Source organism: Aquila chrysaetos, chromosome 7 (genome assembly GCF_900496995.4).
Source record: "Aquila chrysaetos chrysaetos chromosome 7, bAquChr1.4, whole genome shotgun sequence".
Classification (NCBI taxonomy): Eukaryota; Metazoa; Chordata; class Aves; order Accipitriformes; family Accipitridae; genus Aquila; species Aquila chrysaetos.
In genome coordinates this window covers 37,253,731-37,281,456 of record NC_044010.1, presented here as the reverse complement: position 1 = coordinate 37,281,456, position 27,726 = coordinate 37,253,731, and the positions used below count along the sequence as shown (strand labels likewise).

General features: G+C 41.4%; 1 protein-coding gene across 3 annotated transcripts in view; it reads right to left on the bottom strand.

Annotated features, from left to right (window-relative positions):
- Positions 1 to 26,771, bottom strand: part of EFHC2 (EF-hand domain containing 2) — a 72,207-nt gene extending 45,436 nt beyond the window's left edge. The window contains exons 1-5 of one of the 3 annotated variants that reach the window (XM_030020488.2): positions 26,652 to 26,771; positions 17,051 to 17,239; positions 12,532 to 12,682; positions 4,601 to 4,824; positions 1,480 to 1,731 (exon numbers count right to left, since the gene is read on the bottom strand). In XM_030020488.2, coding sequence (XP_029876348.1) covers positions 1,480 to 1,731; positions 4,601 to 4,824; positions 12,532 to 12,682; positions 17,051 to 17,239; positions 26,652 to 26,693 — 858 coding nt within the window. In that variant the 5' untranslated portion in view covers positions 26,694 to 26,771. Of the gene's footprint in view, positions 1 to 1,479; positions 1,732 to 4,600; positions 4,825 to 12,531; positions 12,683 to 17,050; positions 17,242 to 17,945; positions 18,110 to 26,651 lie in introns of those variants that run through there. The other 2 variants (XM_030020489.2, XM_030020490.2) reach the window with 2 other exon arrangements.
- Between the last annotated feature and the right edge of the window lie 955 nt (positions 26,772 to 27,726).

The following is a 27,726-nucleotide window of genomic DNA, read 5'->3' as shown; positions in this document are numbered from 1 at the left end:
TAGTAAATTCTGAGGTAAGATTACACCACTAAACCTAAAAGCCAGTTTATATGTCAAAAGCTAGCATGTATGCCAGAAGAAGCATTCCGAATCTTACTGTGTATCCAAGAGTAAAGTCTCCTTTTTCTTGGAAGCAAACAGAAAGCAAAGGTTAGCACACCCAAAGTAGCACATCGTTGTCAACATCTGCTCTGAAGGCTATTATTTTGATTAGTAATAATCATAAAAACATGCAAAAGAACCACTCAGAGTTGGTCCTACTGTGCTAACCACTGCACAAATACAAGGGATTCAAGTCAGCATGATTCTTTTAGCAAAAATGTTAGTATTTTCTTTCTATTGTGAGTTTCAAAATTACAATAGTAATTTATCCCAATAATATCAAACTTAATACACAAACACATTACATTTTTTAAAACTCTGAACAAACTTCTGATGCAGGGTTACCAAAGTGGGTTATTTTGTCTTACCACCCTCCCTGACACCCCAACTTTTGACTGATCTCTGTCTGCTGTCCTCAAAATTTCCTCTGAATTCAGAGGAAGAAGCCAGCCCTTAAAATTGCAACATGCACTTCAATGGTTCAATGGTCTGTTAACATAGAGCCACTGCTAAATCAACATTTCAGAACACACGATGCACAAGGTGAGAATAGTGCAATATTTTGCTGTTAGGTTTTTACTATAACATCACGTACATCTGTGGATCACAAATAGATTACCAGTATTAGAAGGAAAGGAGGGAAAAGATTCCCCAGTATTTTACTCCATCTGTGGGTTGACATTATTCTACCATCAGGATCTGTCTGGAGCGATACAGAAGTGTGTCCAGCTCGTTAATTTTATAATCATAATAGGTTACAGAGGACTCAAACCCCTTGAAGATTTCTCTGAGAGGTGCCTTCTCAAAATAAGCACCTGATTAATGCTTGATAAAGTTTATTCATGGATTCCTATTGATTTTAACTAGCTTTGCACAAGGTCCCAAATCTAGGAACTAAATTTTAAGAAGTCACTCTACATTTTCTACAAAGAAGTAATGTTATGGAATACTAAAACCAGGCTTTTCCAAAGGTTCCAAATATAAGTCATATGGATCAAATCTGAATTCACCTCAGTTTTACATTAGTTTGTCTATCAGTATTAATTAATTTTCTGGACTTCCATTACTGCAGAGCCTTATTAATACATTTGCCTTAATACAATAATATGGGGGAAAGGAAATCATAGGATACCTTTCTGCCTAAATTCACTCTCCTTTTAATTTAAGCAAGACAAGCCTAAACTTATTTTTTTCCATCACTTATTAAGTTATTATATGAATATGTGTGCAAAACCTAAATCATGCAATTATGATTAATACTCTGATAACAATTGCTAAATACCATTACAATCCTAATACAGGATTTTCAAAGCAAAGCATTTAATATTTCTTGATTAGTGGAATAATTCGAAATAAGTTGAAATTTTCATTCCTCACCTTTGGAAGCTTATCTCTTCTGAGGAAAAGTGGAACTGCATCCCGGCCTGAGTTTACTGGTATAACTTCTTTTATATCAATAGTATCATCAGACAAATAATAGTGCAGAACAAGTTCCCGTGGGTCATGAAACATGGATTCTGGGTCATCCCACACACAGAAAAAACGTAAAACATGTCCATCATGCTCCAGAAATTGTTTCAAAGTGTCAATGCGCTCATAAGGGCGCAATGGCTTCATACTATCCAGAATCTGCACATAAAGGGAAAATCAAGAGAAACACCTTTTTAATTGTTTGCTCTTAAAAACAGGATACCAAACTGCAGGGTACCATCTAATCTTAGAACATGGTTTTAGGATTTTCAAATACCACTACACAATTATGATACATGAAACAGTATTTATGCCATTACCAAAGAACTATTTACAGGGTTGCTGTACCCTCAGAAAATATAGGAAAACAATTTTGGATTGGTTTTGATCCTTGTTTTTCTTGCAATAAGGTCCTTCAGATCAGAGAATTGTTAAATTATTTATAGTACAGCTCACATTTTCAACAAATTGCCCGTGGTAATCAGATGACTACGACTTCAATTAGCATCACCCTTCCTGATTTACTTCCTTAAAAATTATTTTTTATAGATGATGTGGTATAAAGAATTAATTCTTTCTTTTCCTTTTGTGTTTTATTTCTTTTAGCTTTAAAACATAGTTTATTAACTTTGGATTCATGTCATATATTTGGCAGGTACTGAGTATGTATGTTCTCCTCTCAATATACACCCACAGGTCTGAAAAGGAATAGCAAATCTCCAACTCAAGATATATTCAAGCTGATGTGATCTATGACAAGATGCTAGCTACAGTCATGGTTGTTGCAAAACCAGCAGCACTGCATTAAATCGGATCCCAGGATGATGATCCAACCCGATGACTGCAATTACATAGTTAGTTACAGTCACATATATAAACGGTGACCCGAACAGGGTGCTTTTCCTAAGTCAAAATCCATCATGTCCAAAATGGGTTAAAGGGGCAAGACAGTCCTTCTAATCTCCAAAATTCTACAAAATTGCTTCCACAGAAGAATGGCAACAGACATCAATGAGGCAATGTAAGCTGAACTGTCTGAACAGAAAGAACTGTTGACTATGGGCAGTTTATATCATTGTCTAAATTTCTATTTATCCACTGATACATCTTCTGGCCTTAAAAATCTGAGAGGGAAAAGGCCCAGTCTTTCCGAGCATCAAATCTTAAAAAAGGAGAGCAGAACCAAGTTTTGCCTGCCAATGTCCCTGCTGATCTGCAGCACTGTTTCCATTTCAGGCATCATCATGCTCATATGCTACAACTCAGGTATTTACCATCCCAGTACCATCTTTCCTCCTTCCTGATCCTTGAAGATGCAATGAGCAACCAAATGCAGCCACAGAGCCAGGTAACATCATCATCCATGGGATATCATCTCCAACAGTACAGAAATATGAATCTAAGGGGTTTGCTACATTTTTCATTGGTCTCATTTTCTATCTCATCATATTTCTTACTCTCCTTCGTACCTTCATTTTCTGACCACCTATTAGGAGTCTGGTGCAAACCAATTTAATTTTGCTCAAAGTAGTCCAGAGGAATCCACCCTTAATAAATAAAAAAATTACCTTCCACAAATTAGTCACAGGAAAGTGAGAGCATAAAGCAGCCAGAATTTGCTAGATAAGTTTTCTGTAATTTCTCAACAACTGAGAATATTAATATACAGATTTCAGTAATCTTTGGTCTTCTGATGCTTTTATTTCTTAGCCCTTTTTCCCCTCTCCATTCTCTTTAGGCACACATATGCACAATACTTGAATGTTTTGCTTGTTGTTTTATCAAAAAAAAAAAAAAAAAAAAATCCGAGCAGGTTATGCAATACCATATATAATGTTGAGGCAGTCTGCCAATATCAAGACAACTCAGCATGTGTTAATACACACCTGTTAGCTACAAGGCCTGAGTAAGGGAAAAGCAACCCATGGCCAGCCTGAGTCACCACTACGCAGAACCAGGAGATGTATTACAAATACTACTTTTCACTGGGGGGCTGCAAAAAGCCTGAAAGCATGAACGAAGTGAAACCAACATGTTGGCCTGAGAGTGCCTCAGAGACATGCAAATTGTCCTACACATCTCAGTCATAATTACCTTCCATTTTTGCTGCTGAGAGCTGCAGCAGTTTTCTCAACAGGAGGAATAAGTTGAATGCAACAGACACATGGAGTATTTGCTGCTTTCAGAGCGCTAGGCTGGATCTATCACAACAGGCTGTATATTGTGGGCCAACAGTCCTAACAGAGTCAGGTCAAGAGAAAAATACAGTGCCATCTGCACTCATATTAATCAAGAAAAACAAACTGAAAGAAACTGTCATTCCCTACAGAAAACATCACTCCTGCCACTATTGCCAAAGACCCCAAATCCTGCAGAGGGGAATCCACATAGCATCTAGGAGCTGCGAATGAGATTTTTGGAGGACCTATGTATGTGTTCCCATATACTCATAAAAGAGGGAACCGCATTCAGATAAAACCTCACAAGTCTTAAAACTGCAGAGTGCTGGGTTCTGTGTGGCAGAAGAATTTGCTTTACACATGCAAAGACCTTTTAATAACATGGGGGATAGAGATGAATGATGACATATAAATAGACCAAGTGAGCCTGCAGGAAGCCATGGATGTGCTTGAACCACAATTCCAATTAGATCTTCCTTTAACCACTTTAAAAGTGTTTATTATCATTAAATTAGCTCAAGCAAAATTATAAGTAGTACATATAATAGGTCCGGGTTTTTTTCCTCTTAATACTGAAAGGTTTATTTTATATTCAGCAATTTTGTTCTGTTTCAAAAAGTGTGTGAACACATCAGGAGAAAATCCGTTATATTTGGGACTTCACTTGTAATAAATTACAATAAAGCCATGTAATAAAATTTTCAAAAGCAAGTTTTCTCTTGGGATTTACTATGTTGAAATAGCTACCTTCTATTTGCTATTAGAGAAATAATTTATATAATGCATACTACTAACAGCAATGGCACTTCTATTAAAATCAAGTTTTCACTATTACTGCCTGATCTGACCTTTTGCCGCTCTTTGGTGTACGGGTCATCTGGACGACCTGCAGGAGGATTTAATCTAATTCCCATCTTCCTCAGGAAATTTTTTGTAAACTGGTCACAATCTATAATCTTATATTTTCGGGCATAAAGGATTACTTCTATGTTGATATTGAAATGATCAATAGTATAGAACTGATCTTCATGAGGAGGTGGAAGTGGAATCCGATGCCGTCGGACAATAGTTCCTGTAAAAGAATTAGAATAAATTCATAGAGTAAATATCCTTTGCTCTAAGGATCACTTCACAGACTTGCTAATTTTCTATGCTGATATGACCAAAATAGAAGAAGCCATATGGGACAAACAAAATTATCCTTCATTCAGCAAAAGAACCATTAGGTAAGAGGATCCTTTTTATTAACAACAATACTTTACGCTGATCGTCTTCTGGAACCCCAAGTTCTAGCATTTGACTGAAGTTAATACAGAAAATTACCACCTTCTGGAGCAAACAGGAAACCACTGGAATAAATTCCCATTTGTTGGTGCAAACGTAACAGGTTAGTATTTTTTCAAAGTATTTTTTCTCACGATGAAGAGAGATGTCTTTTTCACTTTTTTTGAAAAGCAACAGCAGTCTCCAGTGCTCATTAGTATCATTAATTTTTCTTTAAAAAAAAAAAAAAACAACAGAAAAGGTTGTGCAAAAAACATGTGGTGGGGATGTATGGGAGGGACAAGATTTGTCTGTACACTCTGCAGGGTGAGGAGAGCCATTTGTAACTAAGGTTAGAGAAAAAACCTGCCCTACCAAGGAAAAAAGTGTGACCTATCAAGCATGGAGGCAGGCACATCCAACTGAGCTTCCTTAAGGAGCACACTGAAAGTAGAGACAACAGAGATGAGTTGGGCTGATTGCTGGGCTGCAGTAAAGAATCCATCTCAAAAATACAGAGCCAGGAACTCATAACGCATAGTCTAACAGGAACACTATCCAAAAGAAAAAGAAAGAGGGAGAGGGGAGAGGAGAAGAAAAAAAGAGAAATTTTAACTTCATTAAAGTAAGTGCACACTTAGATTTTCTTATTGATAGTCTTTAAATGAAAGGACTGTTATTCTGAGAGCATTGTACTTGTTTACATTTACCACATTAGAAGAGAAGGAATCTGCTATTGCTCTATCAGCTGAAAACTCACAAATACACTGATGAATTGGGTAATGCTTCAAAAGTACTCACTGATGATGATTAAGAGACTGGAGCATCTCTCGTATGAGGAAAGGCTGAGAGAGATGGGTCTGTTCAGCCTGGAACAGAGATGGCTTGTGGGGGGAAACTTATCAATGTTTATAAATACCTGATGGGAGGGAGCTCTTCTCTCTGGTGCCCACTGACAGGACAAGAGGCAATGGGCACAAATTAAAAGATACAAAATTCCACCTGAACACAAGAAAACACTTTTTTACTGTGAGGGTGATCAAACACTGGAACAGGTTGCCCAAAAAGGTTCAAAGTCTCCATTCTTGGAGATACTTAAAACCCAAGGGGACATGGCCCGGGGCACCTGGGTCTAGCTGATCCTGTTTGGAGCAGGGGGGTTGTACTAGACAATCTCAAGATATCCTTTCCAACCTCAACAAGTTTGTGATACTACAAGTATATTAGAAACAACTTATAAGCTACAGCCTCAGTAGGTTAAATAAATATGTAACACATACATTAAAGAAAGATATGCAGCTGCATGTATGACAAGCTATGATTTATTCCAAGTGAAGTTAGAGTTCACAAAGAACAGCAGACTGGCACAGCTGGGACTAAACTCTTTTTTTCAACATTATGAGAGAACAAAAAGGACAACAGTGAAAGTTTTGCCACATCAATACCTCAATATAGTTGCGTGAAAATACCCTGCAGAAAATAAAAAGATGGTCCACTCTTCAATCTCAGAATCTTTGCTGTGCTTACCAACCCAGACACCTCTGTAACACCAGCTTTATAATGCAGATACCCCCTGGCTAGAGACCAGACAGGAACCACCAACCCATACTATTATAATTTCTTGCCACTATAGGTTCCCAACACCTTTAAAATTACAGCAATTATAAAAGGTGAAACTTTAAGACAACTACAGTAAACACACAAAAATTCCAAAACTAAAAATAACTCCAGTACTAACCTACTACTACAATAATAGTTTATTAGACACAATTATCTAAAAGGTCTATCTCATTATCTCTCACTACAGAACTGGATTTCTTGCCAGTGCCCTTCAGCTGTGCATCTGGTAGTGTTTCCCACTGAGTCCCGTTTGATGATTTTCCAGCACTGCTATTTTGTTTTGCAGGTAGGTGGGGGTAGAGGGAGGCCTGGGGAGAGAGGGGACAAAGACAGGCAGAGGAGGAGAGAGAAAGATATCGCTGTGTGGTTTTGTTTGGTGTTTGAAGGGCCTTATTCCTAAGTTAGTCCATGGAAATTCTTTATTGTTTGCTTTATTTCCCTAAGGACTAATCTGTATGAAATACCTTCCACTACTACATTATCAGAGTTGTTTGTTAAATTCTAACTCCTACAATGAAAACATACCCTTAATTTTCCAGGGGAATAAAGCAACAAAGCAGAGTTACTTTATGTTCCCATTAAAATAATTATTTAAGACCCATTCAGCATCCTGATGTTTCACGTGTACCAAATCCGATGTTCTGGTTACTGACCTTTGACTGTAAAATAAATTTGAACATCTATCTGCTTAAAATTACTTATACACATATTTAAGATGCATCCTCATGGAAATACTAGTTAGAAAACGTGGTAATTAGCACATTTTAACATGATGCAAAACTGCATCGCATTACCATTAACAAAACCACATACTTTAAAATATGTTACCTGATTTTGGCTAAACCTTGGGTCACTCCTACAAAAATCAACAGATAATGTGCTAAGTCAGAACAGTCCTCCACATAAATGCAAATCCTGTTGAATCTTCATTTTAGTGAAAATATAATGGTGGACAATTTTCTAATATGAGGTGTTTTCTGAGAGTATATTCACCTCAGAACTAGTGAATAAGCCTTCACCTAGTTTTTCATATTGCTTTTCAAAGTATAATACACATGCCTATTTTGTTCTGAGGGATAAGAATTTCTTTCCTAATGGAAAATGACTTGTAAAGATAATATCTGTAGCAATCCTTTGCTTTTATTAGGTATCACTGTGCCTGATCTACACATGTAGAGGATACATTTTATATTGTTGAATTTGAAATTTAATAAAACCTGATCAGCTGAGGTTAGGTCTCAGCATTTTTTAAATTGTCCTTCCTTCTGGAAAATAATTACATTTCTACTTCTAGAAATTTGCTACAAGTTGTTAAAGGAGTATCTGGGCATGTGCAACATTCAGGTTGCTCAGGATGGATGGCTATTCTTGATGTTTCTTTTGTCTTTCCTCAGTTTATTGCATCTGGTCAGGCTAAAGCTCTCCTCTACTGTGCTCTTGTAAAGGGAGTTGGGGTACTGCTTTTCTCTGACAGTGGTAGTGGCATCAAGTTCCCACACCATAATTTGTAGCATATCTTCTTTTCTCTCAGGGCTTCTGATTATTTTGCAACTACAGCAGCAGCTTAAGGAGATCTTAATAGTAGTGAAGGCCTTTTGACTATGGGACAGCTCATGAAGATGGGCAGCAAATGATTTGGTCTCTGCTGCTACACTGCTCTGCAGAAGAAATAAAGTGGTATCAAGAATTTCTTCAGCACAGCTTTCTGACTCCCTCTGCACTACTGAAGAGTGCGTTAGACAGAGGAGAGCAATGGGTAATACCTGGAGTTTGTACACTCTGACTGCTTGCACAGAAAGGAGAAGAAGCAACCACTACTACTCTTGCAACACAAAGAGTTCACCCCAATAAACAAAAGGGCTTCTTTCATTCACTTATTCACCCATCTCAGAACACAGCAAGGTCATGATTTGGCCACCATCAAGTACGGCAAAATCACAATTATTTCAAGGCCTCAGGGGAGGTCTTAAACTCTTAGATAATCGGTTATATTGGAGCAGCTGACTGCAACTTTGCTTTCCTGCTTGTACTTTCCTCTTCAGCCAGCCGGCCTTGGGAACCCCGCCAGCAGGCAGCTCCACTCTCTTTTTCAGCTGGCTGACCTTGGGGAAACCAGCCAGCTGCTCCACTCTGCTCTGGCTTGCAGGGCCTGGATTGCACTGGAAGCTACAGTCAACCCCATGGGACATAAATGACCTTTTGATAAGACAGTATCAGCCAGCCACAGTCCTGTTAAGTGGGAATTAGATCTACAAAACACTTGCACTGCCATATCTAGGCTGCCTGTCCATGGGAGAATTTCTTTTTATATGGGAAGAATAATTAGCATTCTGGCTTTGGAAGAACATAGTGGATTTTGTTATGTGGTCGAGTTTACTGTCCTCCTCTTCACTGTGTACTCCCTTATCTTTAGTTAGTTCTTGTGCACTGATTGTCCTGGTATTTTTTGCTTTGATTCTGGTTTCTCAAGTTCACGCCGGCCTCTGCATTCCTTTGTGTTTTGCATTGAATTTCTCTGTTTGTATAGATTTCTTCTAATGCTTCTAGTATTTTCCAAAGTTCAAACTATAGCAAGGCAGTTTCCAAAATTAAATTAAGTTTAAATTTCAGTTATTTAGTAGCAACCTTATCTGTCCAAATTCATGTCCAAGTACAGCAGCCAATTCCATAAAGCATTTTTTAAAGTCACTGAAATACATTTCCCACAGATCATTCACTTTGTCACTCTGAGATTTTGATCAACAGTAAAAACACATTTTCTGGCTTTTTTTTTTTTTTTTCCACAAAGCCAATTTGTTTTAGTTTTGTAAAATCATAATCAAAGTTATACATTCTAACTTCTTTGACAGCTGTTCCTTCACCAAATCTTCCTGCAGTCCATAAGCCTCTCCAAGTTTTTTTCTGCAAAGCCACAAGTACTACCCACAGTGGAGAGTACAGTGGGAAACTACTACATTTCTCTGATCCCACCATGCCCAGGGACACCCATTCAGACCATCAAGCTCTCATTTGTGGGTTATGGCACAAGCACTGGTAATCCCATGGCCTCAAGGCATTAACCAGCCAAGCTAAGATCATCTACCTTTGATCTACCCCACCACTGACCTATCTACTCTTCAAGAAGACTCCTAAGAACAGCCATTTCAGCTGTCTCTTTTACATCTTTTCCATCAGGGTAAACATCCAAGTTAAGGTCACCACCACCTTCTGCCTTCAACAGTTCCAATTCCACTTTTTCCATCACTGTTTTTTGCTGTTCCTCCTTTACACAACCCCTTTCCAACCACTGCAACTCTCCAAATGTTCACACAGACTGAGCCTATCCTGCTCCTGATGTTCCCACACTTCTTTCTTCACCCACACCCGCACACCTGTGCTCTTTTGTTCAGTGCAGTTTGCCTTTCAACAACCCAAGTTCTCCTACAACTGAACTCTCCTCTACAAATCCCTGGCATTTTAATTAACTGAAACGTAGTATTTCAGCAGACGTGCAGAGGACAGCATTATGGTTAAGATCCTGAACTTCAGTTCCTCGTCCTGTTATGACCTTTTCTGCATGATCATGAGCGAGATTTTCATTCCTTTGTGCTTCAGTTTACCAGCTTCACAATGCAGACAGTTACACTTCTGTTGTTCTCAGGCTTACAAATTCCCAGTCAGGACAGGGAATTTTAAATATGAGAGATATATAATTGTAATAAAAGAGGCAACAGGCCAATTTTTGATTGAAAATGGAGTAAGACTAGCAGTTAATGGTCTGGGATTTCTTTTTAAGAAACACTGCTTTTGCATATATTCAACAACAAATATCTAGTACCTTTAACATAACAACTTTGTGGTTGTTCTTCAGTTATGGAGCATGAAGTCAATGCCCAAATGCATGCGAGTAAAGAATCCTCGGATAGGCATCTCCACCACCTTTCTCCCCTCTACATCATATTAATCTTTGGGATAATAATAATATTTATGTAGATGTTTATGATAAAGTATAGGTCCCAGACTTTCTCATCAACTGTGAAGCCTGAACACATCCCAAATAGTCCTTGGGCCTTTCAACTTACAGTATCTCTTTCTTCCTAAACATAATCAATATACAGAGCTTCCTTACCAGCCCAGATACCAGCAACAAATAAATTAAGTGCACTTTTGAGATCCTCGAACATTTCTTTTTAATCCATCAGTGTAATACATTGTGTATACACACTTATCACACATAAAGCACTCATACAAAGTCGTAGAGGCCTTCAAAACATCCTTGCATGGAAGACTGAGAGAATTCTTGTTTCTCTCTAATACTATTCAGTTAATTTTAGATCCAGTACCAAAGGTGACTCCAACAACGATTAACACAAGATACAACCAAGGAAATAGGGGAAAACTGTAGCCTTCTGGTCACTGCAGAAACATGACTAGACTGCCAGGAACACCAGGCGTGAAGGGGTAGCCTGCACAACCCATACTACAAAGACAATGAAAATTACTTATTCCTATAGCTAGTTTCACAGATATCAGCTTTGAATTTGCTTTATCGCGCTCTAACGAACCTGGCTTCCACCTTTCCTCTCAAAGATGTCACCTCTGCATCTCAGGTTAACTGTACTTCCTTTGTCAATGGCCATTTGTTCTAAGCCACAAAATCCAGAAACAGCCACTCCCACTCCTGTGACACACAAGTGAAGGAAAACCTAAACCCGCTGATGTCTCCTGCCTCATGCATATGAGTTCCCAGGAGAAGAGATCCAACATGCTTTTCTTTAGGTCTTGAAAAAGCACTTGCCCAGGTAGGAGTAGGACAAGGTTTCTCCGAATTCAAAATCAGTTCCTGCTGAAGAGCCAACAAGATTTCTGGCACGAAGAACTACTCAACACAGGCAGAGCAGGGCCTGAAGTACTGGTTTAAGAAAAGGTTGACAGGTAATTTTATCCCAGGTCTAACAGTAATGAGGCACATAACATCTTTAAATATTATCCTATACAGTAGACTGAGAAATTGATAGCATCTGCTCATCTTGGAAAAGAATATGGTAGTTAAATGGTTAACTTGTTCTTGAAAATTGCTGTGCTAAGATCCACCAGAATGTACAAAATATCTTTGGGGATTTGGAGGCGCAGTCATCCCAAGATACTCATCCCAAGATATCCTGCTTATCTGGACTATATCCCTTGAAAACTTTTTTAATTCTGGCAGCGACCCACAAACACCAAGAAGCAGCAGCTGTGTTCCCCTTCTGCAACAGGATGTTGACCAGTAGGTCACATTTTCTTAATGTAAACAAAGTCCATTAATACTCAGTAAATACTCAGTAAATCAGCTCAGTAAACTCTCCTCCAGAAGTCCTCAGGCTGGCCCAAGTGCAGCGATGTGACACCGAGGCAAGGCAGCTTCTGAGGCATCAAGGAAAAATTACTGTGCCAAGGGCACTTTAATCATAAAAGAACCAACAGCCAAAGGCACAAAAGGCGCTCTTCTTCAATAATGGCAGAGATACTGCAGCAGCTGATGAACAGTTACAGAGCTGCCACTAGAGGACTTACTATCAGTGCCAAGATGGAAGGAGCCAGGCTCAGGAATGGAGATCGAGAACACAAATTGCTTTTGCAGAAGTGACAAAACACTGACAAAAGACCTACTGTCATATGATTGCAAACAACTATATTGAAGAAAAAATTGTATCTTTGAGTATGGGAGGGGATTCTGCCTTACAAAACCTACATCTAAGGAAACTAAGACAATAAAAAAATTCACATTATGATCCGTAACAAGAAAAGGCAATTACAGCTGTTCACTTACATTCCAACTATAAGAAGTCACATTACCTATCCTTTGGAATGGACCAAGACTGTACTGAAGAAAGAAATAAAGGGGGAAAAAAAGAGTGCTATTAAAAATAGATACCTTGAGTTATGCCACTGTTTTTCACTTGGGGTTCAATCACTTGAATTGTATCATCTTCAAGGTAGAAGTATATTTTACAATGTCTGATTCTATATAGCTCTTGATTTTTGTCAGGCACTTCTTCCTCAAAATAGGCATCAAAAGACAATACCTATTAAAACCAATAAATAAGTGTAAAGCAGCAAAATCTCCAATGCCTTTGCAAAATAGTCAATAAAATAAACTTGTATAGATTATAAGTAACTAAATGTATGGATTTCAGGAGGTAGATTTATTTCTCAGAAATGTAAGAACAGAAATCCACATTAAATCACATAAATTTAAAATTCTTTGCTTGGCATTTTTATTATCACAACATCTAAGCAGAAATGGAACTCTAAAGTAAAGAAATAAATCAAATATAAAACTATCAGCATGCTGCTTGGAAAAATCTTCTGAACAAAGCACTTTTGATAACACAATGAGCTACCTAGGTCCTGAAGCAAATTTTAGACTGCTATTCAATGAATTGCTGGAAAATAAAGTGCATTATGACAGTAATGGCTTTACCATTGAGTAAGTGGAAAGAAGAGTTCTTTTTAAGCAGATCCTGCAAGCTGTTTAATAAATGGTACTGAAGACTATCAGAGTGAAATGACATTTTTCAGGAGTCATTTAGAGCTGTGCAATATTGGCATTTCAAAACTTACATGGTTCTGCAATTCAGTGAGTGGAGAAATCTCAGAGATTATACCAACTGGTCTTCATGGTCTCTTGCAATAGCAGTAATGCAAGAAAAAAAACCTTCATAGGTGAGATGCCCAGTGGTTTACTACAGTGGCCTTTACGTCTGGAGATCCCAGTTCAAACTTGGCAAACGATTACACAAGTTTTACGCTTCTCAGTATCATTTACGGTCTTTAATCACAAAGACCAATTTTAAGGGAACATGCAAGAAGTATCTACTTGGTAGTGCATTGCTGTGTTAAGTATGTGCAGGAAGGCATTAATTGAAACAGGTTTCTGTCCTGCTCCCCCAACACATTTAGGTCAAATCAGTGCTAATTCATACTTCATTTTTCACAATGATTCTATTTAATAAATTCAATTACCTTTATTCTTGATTCATTAGACAAACTGAAGCACTGAAAAAAAGACAACTAAGCTGTTCCTTGTTTCAGTGAGCATCTGGCAGACCATGGCTTGAAAACGTTTGAAATCTAGTAAGCTGGCTGAGATCCCTATATGACAGAACAGACCTGTTCATAGCCTGTACTCCTTTAGCACATGCCTTTGAGAACCTCAAAGTACTTCCATGAATACTAACAACAGAGATTTTAAAACACCCTAATAGACAAACACAACCTCTTTTTCTACATCTGGGGAGAGAGAGCTAGTGTATTGCCCAGGAGCACACAAGAACAGCTGCCCTGTGTCCTAGTCAGACTTCTCAATAAGCCACTCTGCCTTCTCTCAGGCAGGTTAAGTGCAAGACGAGGAAAACTCTGCTTCCACAAACTATTTCAAAGGCTAAGATCCCACCGATTTTCAGCACGCATCAAACAATAGGACAGACACATTTTTGGCATCAACTCTCCTGCACTGTGACCCACTACCATTAGAGAAATAAAATTTAAATTCTAATCAGATGACATAACTGTTACCTGTTAAACCTGATGACATTAAATCTTCACACAAAAGAATCTAGACATTATCAGTTATGGTTTGTTTAAGTAGTACAACATGCAAGTTTCTGAACAACCTACAGATGAAATAGTTGAAAATAAATAAAAAAAATCATTCTGGCCACATGCAATTTTTAACTGTGGATTTCACTGTTTCATGTATCAAACACAAAAACACTCAATAAAACATCTGACATACAACAGAGCCAACACAAACAACTCTATCATGCTTTAACATCTCTGCTTCCTTCCATTTGTTTAAAATATTGGTGTATAGTGCCATTTTTGGTTACCAAGGTATTCTTCCTGGCCTCCAGTTACTATTCTGGAAGGACCAGGAGCCCTGGGTAAATCTCTCAAATACTCCAGGGCACTTCAAAGGTACTATGGTGGAACCACTATATCCCAGTCTGAACATCCTGGGGTTCACCTGACAGGGAGCTGAATTTCATTCCTTGCCCAGCTGCTGATAAGCCATGCAACCATTGGAAACTTCCTTAGATGCTGTACCCCCTTCTCCCTATTCTGCTAGTCGCACTAGAGTATAATAGTCATTTGACAAACATATTGTTCAAGTGCCCTATTTGATTACTAAGTGTTCTTAATTTTGTCAATGATCTTTTCTGAGAATGGTTGTCTCATGAGACACCAGCCAGGCGAAATGGTCTGTCTGCTGTTTGCACAGATCTCCAAGCACAATCAGGTCCTAAATACGCTGTATTTATTTCTTTCACTGAGCATACACCTATGTCCTGGTTTACTCCATTCAAGGAGTTTGTGCAAGCTCTTTTGCACTTCAACTTTACTCTCTTTATACCCTTATCAACGTGCTAGTGTATGACTGAAATATATGCAGCACCCAACTACAATTTTGCAGATCAAAACAGATGATTCAGGAAGGGTGAGGAGGGGAAGGGACAGAAAAGAAGATGACTTACTTTTCATTTTAAAGCAATGTTAATTTTAAAAATACCAGAAATGTAACACTTCCTAACTCATGTCTCATCTGTAGTACATTGCTGCATGCAAAGTTCCCATCCCACTGTTTAAAAAATTAAATGTTACCTATGAAAACCAAAAGTAACAAATATTGAATAAACTCCCTGGCATTTTGTAAAGTTGGCACAAGGTTTCACTGGCACCTGTGGTAGTCAAATTATAAACATCGTTTCAAGGCCAGGAGGCCTTGTGTGTGTACTTAATCCTAGAAGAAATTAAATTACACCTGCTTCCTATTAGGCATATGAAATTGCAAAAACTATTTCTCAACCTACTTAATAATGAAGTTTTATGCCTGTCCTTCCTCCAACTACTATGGTACTGCTGAAAGTTACAAACCAAAGAAAAACGGTAAGAAAGCAGACTACATTTAAAAAGATAAACACCTACTTAAACCATTTTTCATGTAGTCCGTTCTGCTGAGTCACAAACTGCAGTACTGGAGGACGTAGCTGAGTTCTAGGCTCTTAACTGAGGAAGCTAAATTAGTTGGGTAGTACCCTTTAACAGTCTGCAATTAATACAAACACATGAGCCCTCCAGAGGCCAATTCCGAACCTGCAAACTCCTGTCCTGTATTGCCCTGTGGAGGAATACACCGATTAGAGAAGGAATGTCAAAAGGCCACCTAGCTAATCTCACCAGCCAAGTTCAGTGCCTGATGCTCAGTGGCAGGTCCCCACTGCCTTCTAACTAATTCCTTTATTTCATAAACTTGGGTCCAAGTCCTGCTAACTTACATATTGCCCTGAGACGCCAACACGCACCTCCTCATTGAAAGAAGGGTGCAGATAAAGCAAGTGCAGGATGGACTGAAGCCTTAACACTTTGCCACATCAGACCAATTCATACTTGAGCACATTGCTGAAAACTATGTGAGCAATACTAGGGATTTCAGAGGCAATGCTAACCGAAGTCACGTGTATCTGTGCAAACCTTACATTTTCTTGTAGTAGTTCTGGTCTGCCAAAAAGACAAATGTGTAATTGTACTGCAATTACCTGCATGGCTTTTCTTTTAAAGCAAAAATTATGAGATTAGCCATTCTTCCCAACATTTAAATACCATAATCATTTAGTCATGCAACATTTCTGTGATCTGCTGAATGATTTCTTTTTCTGGATCATTTTCCTTCTCTGATTGTAGGCCTTTTGCTTTAGAAAGAAAACATTGCTAAGTAGAATTTACATTAAATTTAAACATGGAAAGTAATGACAGTGTGCTACAAAATTCGTATCATCACAGATTACAGTTATTTGATAACTCTCTAACTTTAAAGGTGTCACTACATTCTTGCAAAATAAAAAAAATATTAATTTTAAATTCCTCTGTCTATAATGGACACAGTCTACCTATATTACACAGGAACAGATCACACAAAAGTGAACAGGACTTTGAGCAAGCAAACATGATGGGATAAGTAAATTCTGAGCCTATAGCACTCCACTGAGGTTAATGGTTCCCAAGTGCCTGTGCACATTTTCTCCTTGACTAGGGCATACCTTACATTCATTCTTACCAGGTTGCCAAATAATTCCTTTACTGTCACCATTTTCACTAAAAAGAAATATGTCAACCCACTCCCTTATTTTTAATATATCCTGTAGGAGATGTACCCCAATACAGAAATATTTTTATATGTTGCTGTATGGCATGATATATGTTTATATTAATTGACCAATATACCAATATGACGGAAAAATAGATGTTACCACTCTTTTTGTCCATCTAGGAGCTTCTTTTGCATGCACAAAATAATCTTCTGAAATACCTGACTAACTGAATTTCACCTTTATACTGTCTTTGTCATATTGTAGCTATTCAAAAAACACATACAGATTTAGATTTCTACATACCTGCTTGTCAAAAGCTACCCAAGCAGGAGCATCACTTCCCATCCCTTCAGGAAATACACTGTATTTAGGTTTCAGCTTCTGACCAGGTAACGGTTCACCTCCTATTCCAGGTTTATCTTCTCCAACCAGCATAGCAACATTATTGCAGTAACCCCAGTGCTGTGACTTGTGGAACTTTTCTTTCCCTATCTGTCAAAAGTTTGGAAGAAAAAGAGAAAAAAAATCTGTGTGTTTGTTTCTAAATCTGTAAGAGTTACCTATCTAGGCAAGGGGGATTAATTATGTAAACGTTTCTCTATAATTACTTTTAATACAGTCTAAAAACCTGTAACAACTGGAATGCTGCAAGTGAAGTGACATATTTCAGTGGTCAATTTGCCAGCCCTATAGACGAAAATGGAAAAACATTCCAGTTATTTACCCAGGCTGAGAGACAGGATGATACTGGCTGTTCCCCCCCTCCCCACCTTCCTTGCAACAAGGATTGAGGCATGTGGTAGAAAGAAGCAGTTCACCCACTAGAACTGTTCCAAAAGGTAGAGGGGAAAAGCCTTTTCTTACAGATCACCAGAGGACAAATGGAAAAGGTTCAGGAGTACAGCCTGCTGTACTTCCCGAAGAACAGCCTGCTCTCATTATTTATGTCAAAGATCTTATTTACACTTGCATCCCCGAGTGCAAAATAAATAGCTCTGTACTAGTGAATACATTTGAATTTTGGGAGGTTGGATCTGAATCAAAAGACAGAATATTTATTCCATCTGGGCTTATTCCAAAAGAAGGTCTCTGCAGTGATTTCTTTATTTTACTACTATTTTTTCAGGCAATTAAGGATGGAGTGTGTAAAAAACTATGCACAACCAACTGCAAAGAAACCCGTCTTGCCTACTCGCATTTCTTGGCTGGGGCTGGAGCCAGTCTTGAAGTGATGCAGAAAAGCCTCTGGCCTCACATGAATATCAGTCCTGCCTGTGGGAATGTCCCTCCTAATGAGCTGCCTGCTTTGCTGGCCAGTTCCCTCGAATGGAGGCAGCCGGTGTGAGCTGCACTCCGGCAGCAATCCCCTAATGACCCCACACATCAGTCTCGCACAAGAGGACAGGGAAATATGAAAAGCCAACAGAAAGCTCTACTAACCCCTCCTCCCACGAGTGGCAATCCTGACTCGTTAGCTCCTCTCACTCTGCTATTCCTCCCTTCCTCGCCCTCTCAAATCCTCGAAACATTTTGTCTGGGAAGGCGTAGAAGGGCCACTGGGTAACTGCACCCCAGCACACCTAGTAAGGGGAGACAGAGGCTACCGCAGCTGTGCCCTCCCTCGGCCTGGGACTGGGTGAGCATGAGGCTGAAGGGGGAGGAACTGATGTTATGGGTGAGCACAGAGAAGGCCCTGGGTAGAGGAAAAGGCTGGACAGCAAAATTTTTCATAGCAGCACCAGAGGAGGTATGTCAGTAAAGTAGCAGAGGGCCAAAATTGTCTCCTCCACTACATTTGGAAGACTGGGCATCACTAATTATCACACGCATGTATTTAAACCACTACTCCCCCAAAAGATGTAGACAACTCTAAGTTACTATCATAAATCAAAAAATAGTACAAATAATCATTTTTCATCATGGCAACATTCAAGTGCCCCAAGATAACGTAACACACGCTCAGGACAGCAGTTCTGGGAACAAGTGCAAGCAGTGAAGCAGCAAAACCTGAAAGTAACCGAATAGTTATTTCATTCTGCCAATAGGAAAGAGAGTGAGGAATTCGAAAGGCAGCTAACCAACCTCATGGCTCATAATATTCAATGCTCGTATATACAAACTACTGCACACTGAAGGTTGCAATCTGAACTGTTCACCTGCCTTGCGGTGCTCTAAATCCAATGACACAGAATGGAGAGCTGCCCTTGACACGAACAGCTCAATCACTACTGTAGCTTAACCTTTGCTTAAAACCCTTTGGCATACTACTTTTGCAAGGACAGTGGTATGAAAAATAATAAATGACTTACTATTTTTACAAATTATTATTTTTAATACCATTGTAATCAATGGCCATACCTTCCTTAGGTTAACAGAAGCTGGGCTAGCCAGCACCCTTTGAAACAGTCACTGCAAAACCAGATAAGGTTTGCGTACTGGGGACAGTAATGATTGGGAGTATGGAAGCACTTCCTCAAACAAGATATTTGAAAGGTAAGCAATGATTTACATAGGGGTGAATAAAAGGGCACATGGCAAGTATCATAGTTTAAAGAATAATACAAAGGAAAAAAAGTACTCCTGACCCATACGTTTATAAGTCAAGAACAAGGGTTACTGAATAAAAGAGAAAATCAATAAAAGGAAATACTTGTGTAACAATTAGTTAGGCCACGCCTGCCCCCCCCCCCCTCCCCGCCCCGCCACACAGGATTGCTCAAGCCAGGAATTTAACAAGATTTTAAAAAGAGCTACATATTTGCAGGAATAATGCCCAAAATAAAATATTTCATATCAGCACATGTTTTTGAGCTGTGATATAAACGTCATGCTTCGGTGCCCAGTGTAAGCACTGACATGTAGGCATTAGGAGCAGCTCTCGATGTGGTCATCGCCCCCCTTCCTCAAAAAGTGAGCACAGGCACTCTCCTGGTACAGGACTCTGGAACAGACAGGCACTGACGGGCTCTGGCACCCGCTTTGTAACACATCTGCACTTGGGATGGTTTTCTCCCTCTCCTTTGAGTGCTGCCAAGCGGCCCTTCCTTCTATTTCTTTTTTTAATAATTTTGTTCCTCAGTAAGCTGATAAAGAGTTGGGAGAAGTCAGAATGGAAGGGAGCTTTCTGCATTTATCAGTTCAAATGTGGAATAACTATAGTCAAGCTGAGTTTTAAAAGGGAAATTTCTAGGCAGAAACATCTAATTTATACTGAAGGTGCCATAGAACAGATCTACTTTTTGGCACAGCAAGTATTTAATTATTTTCCCCCTATTACCAAAGCATGAGTTAAGGAGAAAGGCATAGTTGTCAAAGCACAGTGAGGGTGGCAGTTTTCCTGAGCAAAGGAAAGCTCTTCATGTCCTCAAAGCTTCTTCTAGAAGAATTTGCTCTTCATCTGTTTCTGGGTTTTGGCGAGCTACAGTGTGGTAAAGTGTTCATCAAAGTAATCCAGGTTTGCTCCTGCTGGAAATTTTCCAGAATTTAGGGATGAAATTGCAACATCGTTCACAATTTGATATGAAAAATACATGGCCCAACAGCTGCAATTCTGTTAAGAATCTTTTGTGGCATTCTTATAACTTTCTGAGTATTCGACAGAAAGACTATTTTAGATTCCTAATCACAAAATTACTTATGAGCCCTTCTCCATAAAATGCACCTAAATCCATATGCAAAATAATCTCTTCTAAAAGTCTGTACAGTTATTTCTTAAAAAAACCCCAAACCAAACCCACAACAAAAAAAAAAAACCAAAAGAATGTTTAAAAGAAAGAGTAATTGTAATTGAAGATCACAAAAGAGACAAATGACATTTGGGAAACTTCAGCTAATGAACTCAGACCACAACCAGCCTAAAATAGTGACAGAACATCATGTTACCTCCACAGTAATATTAAATTACTTCTAAAAGAAATCTGTGAGAGTGCAGGGAAAGAGCTTTACTGTGTCTGCTGTGCTAATGCAGCTAAACTGAACAGGCTGTAGATCTGCTGAACAAAGCTGGCCATTTTCTGTGCGGTGAGCCTGAAATAAATATTGAGGATACACTCAATAGTGACTAATGCAAAGGTCAGGATTCTCTAACTGCAGCTATTGGCTTTGCAAACTCAGCCACTGCAGTCCTTGGGGAACACTGCCGTGTGCTCTCTCCATCTTGCTCTTTAATACTTTGGTACAGAGTCACAGCAAACTCATCAGGGAGCTGCACGTTTCAGCTGAACCAAACACAACTAGAAATCTCTCACCACAGCGGCTGGAGCGATGAGGGAGCCCTGTGACACACGCTGCCTCAGGAGCTACATGTTTTTAACCAAGTCCCACAGGGAGTTATGGCAGATGCCGCTGGTAGCAGCCCAGTTCTCTTCCCTGCATCCATTTTTAATTCCCATCTTGAGAACAGCAGCTGCACTGTGGAGATCCTGCTCAAATCCTGTATCAGGATGAACTGTGGCATTTCTGAACTATTCTAGGCTGCTCTTACAGTCTCCTGGTTGCTTTGGCTAAGCAATGGAAATAAATGCAAATGCTGCACACTGTGCCAGTCAAATTCATGTGACCAATTTTCAACTCTTTTATCATCCCCAGCTTGCTGCAGAGGTTTCAGTATGTTCAGAGGTTAAGTGGTACTGTAAAAGGAGGAATACCTTAAGACATGGATCCCAGCAACTCTGGTGCCCCTCTAACACATCCCAGAACAAGGTGCATCAACACTAACATGGACCTGTTAGAGCAGGTCCAGAGGAGGGTGACAAAATTTTTAGAGGGATGGAACACCTCTCCTATGAGGACAGGTTGAGAGAGTTGGGATTGTTCAGCCTGGAAAAAAGAAGGCTCCAGGGAGACCTTATAGAAGCCTTCCAGGACCTAAAGGAGGCTTATAAGAAAGATGGGGACAAACTTTTTAGTAGGGCCTGTAGCAATAGGACAAGGGGTAATGGTTTTAAACTAAACGAGGGTAGATTTAGGCTAGATACAAGGAAGAATTTTTTACAATGAAGGTGGTGAGGCACTGGAACAGGTTGCCCAGAGAGGTGGTAGATGCTCCATCCCTGGAAACATTCAAGGTCAGGTTGGACGAGGCCCTGAGCAACCTGATCTAGTTGAAGATGTTCCCGCTCATCGCAGGGGGGTTGGACTAGATGACCTTTAAAGATCCCTTCCAAACCAAACCATTCTATGATTCCATTAGCTTGCTCTTACTGCCTGAGCTGGCGCAGCCTGGGAGAAGACAACAGATGGATATAAAGTAAAGGGTCCAAAATGCAACCCCAATGGGCAGCTACAGGAAGATTTGGGTTTGGGGGTTGTGAACAGACAGAGATCTGGGGGTGTGGGGCTGAGGGGCAGGAGGTAGTGGAAGGGGTTCAGGAAAGAAGGCCAGGGAAAGAAGGGAAGGCACAGCAGGCAGGCTTACTTACACAGAGGTTGGCAAGCACTCTGTCAAGAAAAACTAATGTCCTGTTTTGGCACCAATGATTACAGAGCAGCAGAAAAAACTCAAGCCAGGAAACATAGAGACAGCAACAGAAGGACAGTTGAGGGCAATTCCAACCTCCTGCAATAAACAAGGAAGATGTGGAATTTCTGCTGCACCACTAAAGTTTACAACAGAAACTGATATTCTCAAGGATGTCTTTTCCCCCTGAGATCTATAAACTTATTGTCCGATTCTCTGAGAAATGCCATGCTGAATTGTTGCACAGAATTCTCTCTCTGAGAGGGATTTCAAACCTCAGGCAAGAAAACACGCTGGTCAGCTAGCACTTGGTAAATCTGACCCATGTGAATATGAGGTCCTCTCCATTAGCTGCTGATACAAGGCAACAACATCAACCTGGTATCAGAAGGGGCAGCTGCCTTTGAGAACAAGAGGTAGACCAGTAACACTAACAAAGGAAGTAATGATGCTGTTGCATTGCAACCAGCGTCATCCCTAACAGTCCAGACTCCAAATGCACAAACTTTTTTTTGCAGTAACAGAGCAAACCTATTATATGCTACATTTCCACCACATGCAGGATTAAACATGGTTATCAAGATCTGTGATTTTCTGTCCTGACAAACAGGTGACATGCATATAACTTGTATGGACAAAACTGAAAATCTCATTATTGCACAATTTCAATATCAGTTGGGCTCTGCAGGTGGAAGTCACAGTACCTAGGTCTCCCTGTGGCTCTTAAACATCGGCTTCCATGGCAGGATAAAAAGAAAGGAATTGAGGAATTCCCCTTTCCAAGGGTATGCAACAGGTATTGAAATTTTCAAGGGGGTAACCCGCAAGTTACTGTTTGTGAAAATAAAGAAATAAATAAACTCTTCAATGCAACAGGATGGTAAATGATGTGCGAGTACCACATCCTGCCACTGCCAGGCGGACAAGGGCACTTCTCTAAGGCTGTCAGGACAGAGGAGCACCAGCCTCGCTGAGGGGCAGCAGCACTCCCAGCACAGAATCTGGCCTCTCCAGCCTCGGCAAAGGGGCACGGCCTGAATTCTGCCCATTAGCCAGCACCCTGAAGAGGGGGGCCTCACAAGTGGGCAGGAGATGAGCTAATCCTTGCTCAAAATACCAGCCTGCTCTGTTGTTAGATCTCCTGATCACCCACATGTGAACATGACAGGCGCTGCTGATGAGCAGCTTATCTTTGGACTTCTGTTCAAGGAACAGGAGTTTTAAAGGAGGTGAAGGGGGTTTATTTGATGGGTGGACTTATGTGTTCACAAACTACTGTAATTTGATTTTAAAGAGATCTGAAAAAATAGGGGCGGTTCTTTTTACTCTCTTTGTAGACAGTATTTTATGCTCCTGACGCCTTCTGCTAGCCGTCATTCTTCTCCACCCCATCAAACCAAATATCAAACATGGCACTGCTTGTGCTATGCCTGTCCCTTTCATCCTTGCTCTTCTTTTAGCACAAAGGAAACATTACCTTACATTACCGTAGGAACCACTCTGCCTGTTTTAAAAGTGCCTATCACCTCCCTATGTTTCCCTCCAGCCTCTGTGATGCCCAAGCAGCAAGATTTTGTCCCAGCTACGCAGGACCGCAGTGGCAGCATCGCTCTCGGGGTTGCTGAATCGGGCACCAGTCAGTTACAGTTAAGGGAGGGAAAAACAATAAAAACCAGCCAGCGGCTGCTGCCTTTCACAGTCCCGGCACCAGCGGCGGCTGTGAGCTGCCCGGCCTCACTGCCCTTGCTCCCAGCCGGAGATGAAGCGTTTCTGCTCCTGGCTGGAGAGGAAGTAAGTATTCCTGGTAGAGTGAGCTAGAAGTAATAATAATCACAACGGAGGGGTAATACAAGGGCCAGTGGCTCTTAGATCCAGAGACCTAAGCGCTGCGGAAAGATTTATCACTTCCCATTTGCCAATGCAGTCCCTGCTGCCCTGAAGTTAGACTCCGTGTCCCTAACTACCTTAAAGCTCTGATTTTCTGGAGAGAGCCCAGCTGCCTTATTGAACACATCCAAGGTAAACAAAACGCATATGTACTCCTCTTCCACTGCCTTTCGTGGGCCTATATATAAGGCAGGTGGAAGCATTAGGGGCAGAGAAAAGAGGATTGCAGCAGCAGCTTGAACAGTGGTTAAGAGTGGAATTAATACCCATAATTATAAACCAAGGGCTGACAGGAACAGCAATTCTCTGTCCTCTGCTCGTCCTTCTTCAGGGGATGCTTTGCTACTGTTGTTTCTGTGCAATAAGAGGCATTGATGACAATGCTTAGAGTACTAACAGGTGAAAACACTTTATTCCTTTTCAATTTATCTATAGCAATGACACTTTTTTTCCCTTTAAATATGCTCTTCTTAGCCTCTCATTTGTGGAACTGTATGAAAATAAAATGAAATCTAATAGCCAACAACTAAGTGGAGATCAGAAATGCTTTTCAAGAAAGTTGAGTTATCCGTATTAACTCCACTATCTCAAGGATTGTCAAAAAGAGCAATCTGGAGCCCTAACAAGGGTATAACCATGGTTTTACAATGGTGTCTTGTGCCAGTTGTGACTTAGTTTTCACGCCTTTAGTTCTCACAACACATATATGCACTTTATGTACTTCAGCATGGGGTGTTCAATGCTCTCTATATGCAACTCTTCCCAAGCACGTGAAGCCAAATACTGTGCCTTTTCTCTGAAAAAGGAGGCACCATGTCTACCACAAAGCCTCTTCATTGCTCCTGTGGACCTCTGGAGATGACTCACTCCATCATACTCCAAAACCAATAATCCCTATCAATTAAGTTAAATTGAAATTTGGAGAACAACAAAGTCATGGATAACATTGAGCTGAGCTATTCTGCTTCCACCCAGCAGATACCAATGGTAGACACCTATTTCACTGTTGCTGATACACCCACTCAGCAGCTACCTGAAGTGTTATACACACAACCAACTCTTTACAATACAAATTTGAATTCAGCAAGAGAGACTGAGTATTCACCACCAGACCCTCCTAATTTTTGTTTATCCTTCTAAAACAACGGCACCCAGCCTGCTGTTTGCAAGAAAGAAGTTGCTTGAAAGATCCTTACTGCTTGTAAGTTGGGATCCTCCTGCAAGAGGTCCTGTGTTTGCACGCACCTGTGCAATGCTGACACACCAAGCGAGGCTGGGCAGTCCACATATTTCTATCCAATTTCATGCTTCCTGTACCAGCACCTGGCCAGCTATGATTGCATCTACCTGTCTTGTTTTTTTAGAGAGCTGCCAGAGGTTTTACACTGGACCGCACTTAATGCAAACTGATTCATAGCTCGTAAAGTAGGCTCCAGATATGCTAACAGCACAGAGAAGTCTCATATTGAAGGGGTACTGACACTCATGGTATCATTGGCGTTAATACACGTGTCTTGACAAACCATTTGCAAATTGTCTCTGAACTACATTATCACCTTCTGTACACTCCCTCATAGGGTGGACCAGACTCAGGAGTTAGGAAAGCACCCCAGCAGTAAGGATGCAGAAACGAGGGCTCTAACAGCTGCAACATGTTCGTAGCATGAAAAAACAGGTTCCTTTCCAGATATTTTAACATTATTAAGAAAGCCTACACTGTTTCATCTGCCTCCTAAAGGCACCAGCGACAGTGCCATGCCCAAATCCTTCCTTACCTCCTGTACCATTTCACAGTACAGATTGTATGCAACAAATTTCTAGCTACCCTTGCTGAACAAGTTTGAAATAGCGATGGCAGCCTTCTCTTTTGTTTGCTATTGTAGCTCACGATAAAAATACCATCTTCTATATTCACAGACTGCCATCGGTACTTAATAGTACTGGCAGCTCTGAAAAAAACACATTAGCATCCCTAGCATTTTCCACCCCCCTCCGCAAAGGCTTTTTGGTTTATTTAGTGGGTATCTGCCTCTCCCCGTTTTGCTTTGCTAGAGGCGCAACAAGAGCTCAAACTGCCCCACAGCAGCTGCCCGATCCCTCAGTCCCTGCCTCGCTGCAAAGTATTCCCGCTCCCAAGGTAAAAGCGGAGGGGGTTTGTACACTTAACAGCACCCTGCTTTCCACCTGCCGGGTAAGGGGGGGGGGGGGGGGGGGACGACAGGCCTCGCCGTGGCACCGGCGCTTGCTTCGCCACCCCGGGGCCGACTCCGCAGGGAGCACCTGCGCCTCACCCGCTCCCGCCGGCCCCACCGGCACCCAAAGGGCATCTTGTTCCGCCCTCGTCACCCCTCAGGCCGGCGGAGCGCTACCGGCGCCCGCCCTGTGGCGGCCGCGTCGACCCCGGCCTGGCCTGGCCTGGCCTGGCCTGGCCTGACCTGACCTGACCTGAGGGGAACAGCCGGGCCAACCGGCACCGGGGCAGCCCCGGCACCGGGGCAAGGCAAGGCAGGGGAGGAGAGGTGAGGGGAGGGAAGGGGCGTCCCCTCCGCTGTCACTCACGTTCCGCTGGCGGGAGGCCGCGGGCAGGAGCGGCAGCGCCATGACCGCCCCGGCCCGCCGGGAGCCCCGCGCCGCTGGGGGCGCCGTTGCCTGGAGACCGGCCGATGACGTCACGGGGGGGCGGGGCCGAGCCAGGCGCTCCCGGCCCGGCCCGGCCCGGCCGCCGGGTCCGGGAGTCCCGGGCCCCAAAAGCTCGGCCCGACCCGGTCCCCCCGGCCCCGCCGCCGGTTGCCCCCCGTGTTACAGCCCGCCCAGGCGGTACCGGAGGGAGGCGGGCCCTGGCCTTCCTCCTCAGGAGCCCCGGGAGTGCGGGAGGCGCGGCGGTGCGGGCCCAGAAGCCGCGGGCGAGTCTGGGTTTGCGGCCTTTGGGTCCGAAGTAGAACGAAACACGAATCCCTTAATTGAATTTTTCAGAATTCATTGGCGGCTTCCTCGCAAATCTCTCAAAATTTACCTCAGGCCCAAAGCTTTGCGTACTCCCCTTCCCTCCCTCCCGCCTCCTGGGGTGCGGTAACCTCTGAACGTGGTTCCCCCCCAAAATAACTCTGGAACCGGGGTCACGGACGGGGCAAACCCCACCACATTTGCCGTTTCCTGCACGAATTAATTTTTAATGTTTTTAGTTTTGTGACTTTTATACAGCACATTTTACTTCGGGGCCCTGGCGGGCTTGGGGGAGCAGGGGGTGGGATGCTTTTACGTCTTTTTGTTTGGTTTTTTTGCATCTTAGTCTGCCGGGATGGTGAAACTAGGTCAGTGGGTTTCCACTTTCTGGTTTCCCAGTGCTGTATTATGCACCTGCATTTGCATTTAGTGCGGAAAGTTAAACACTTAAAATGTATTTTAATTGAAAATAAAAGGAACCATCATTTTAATCACATTCATTTCATACAGTGGGTGGTATTACACTCAAATTTAAATTTCAAACAGAAGATACACTTAGAGTTTCTCACGGATAGCTTGGGGGGGAAGGGTTGTTTCTTTTTTTAATGGAAGTAACATTTTCCTTGTTAATAAGGGAGGATGCATTCCAGGTCGCCTCCAAAGCCTGTTCCAGAGAACAGCAACCATGCTA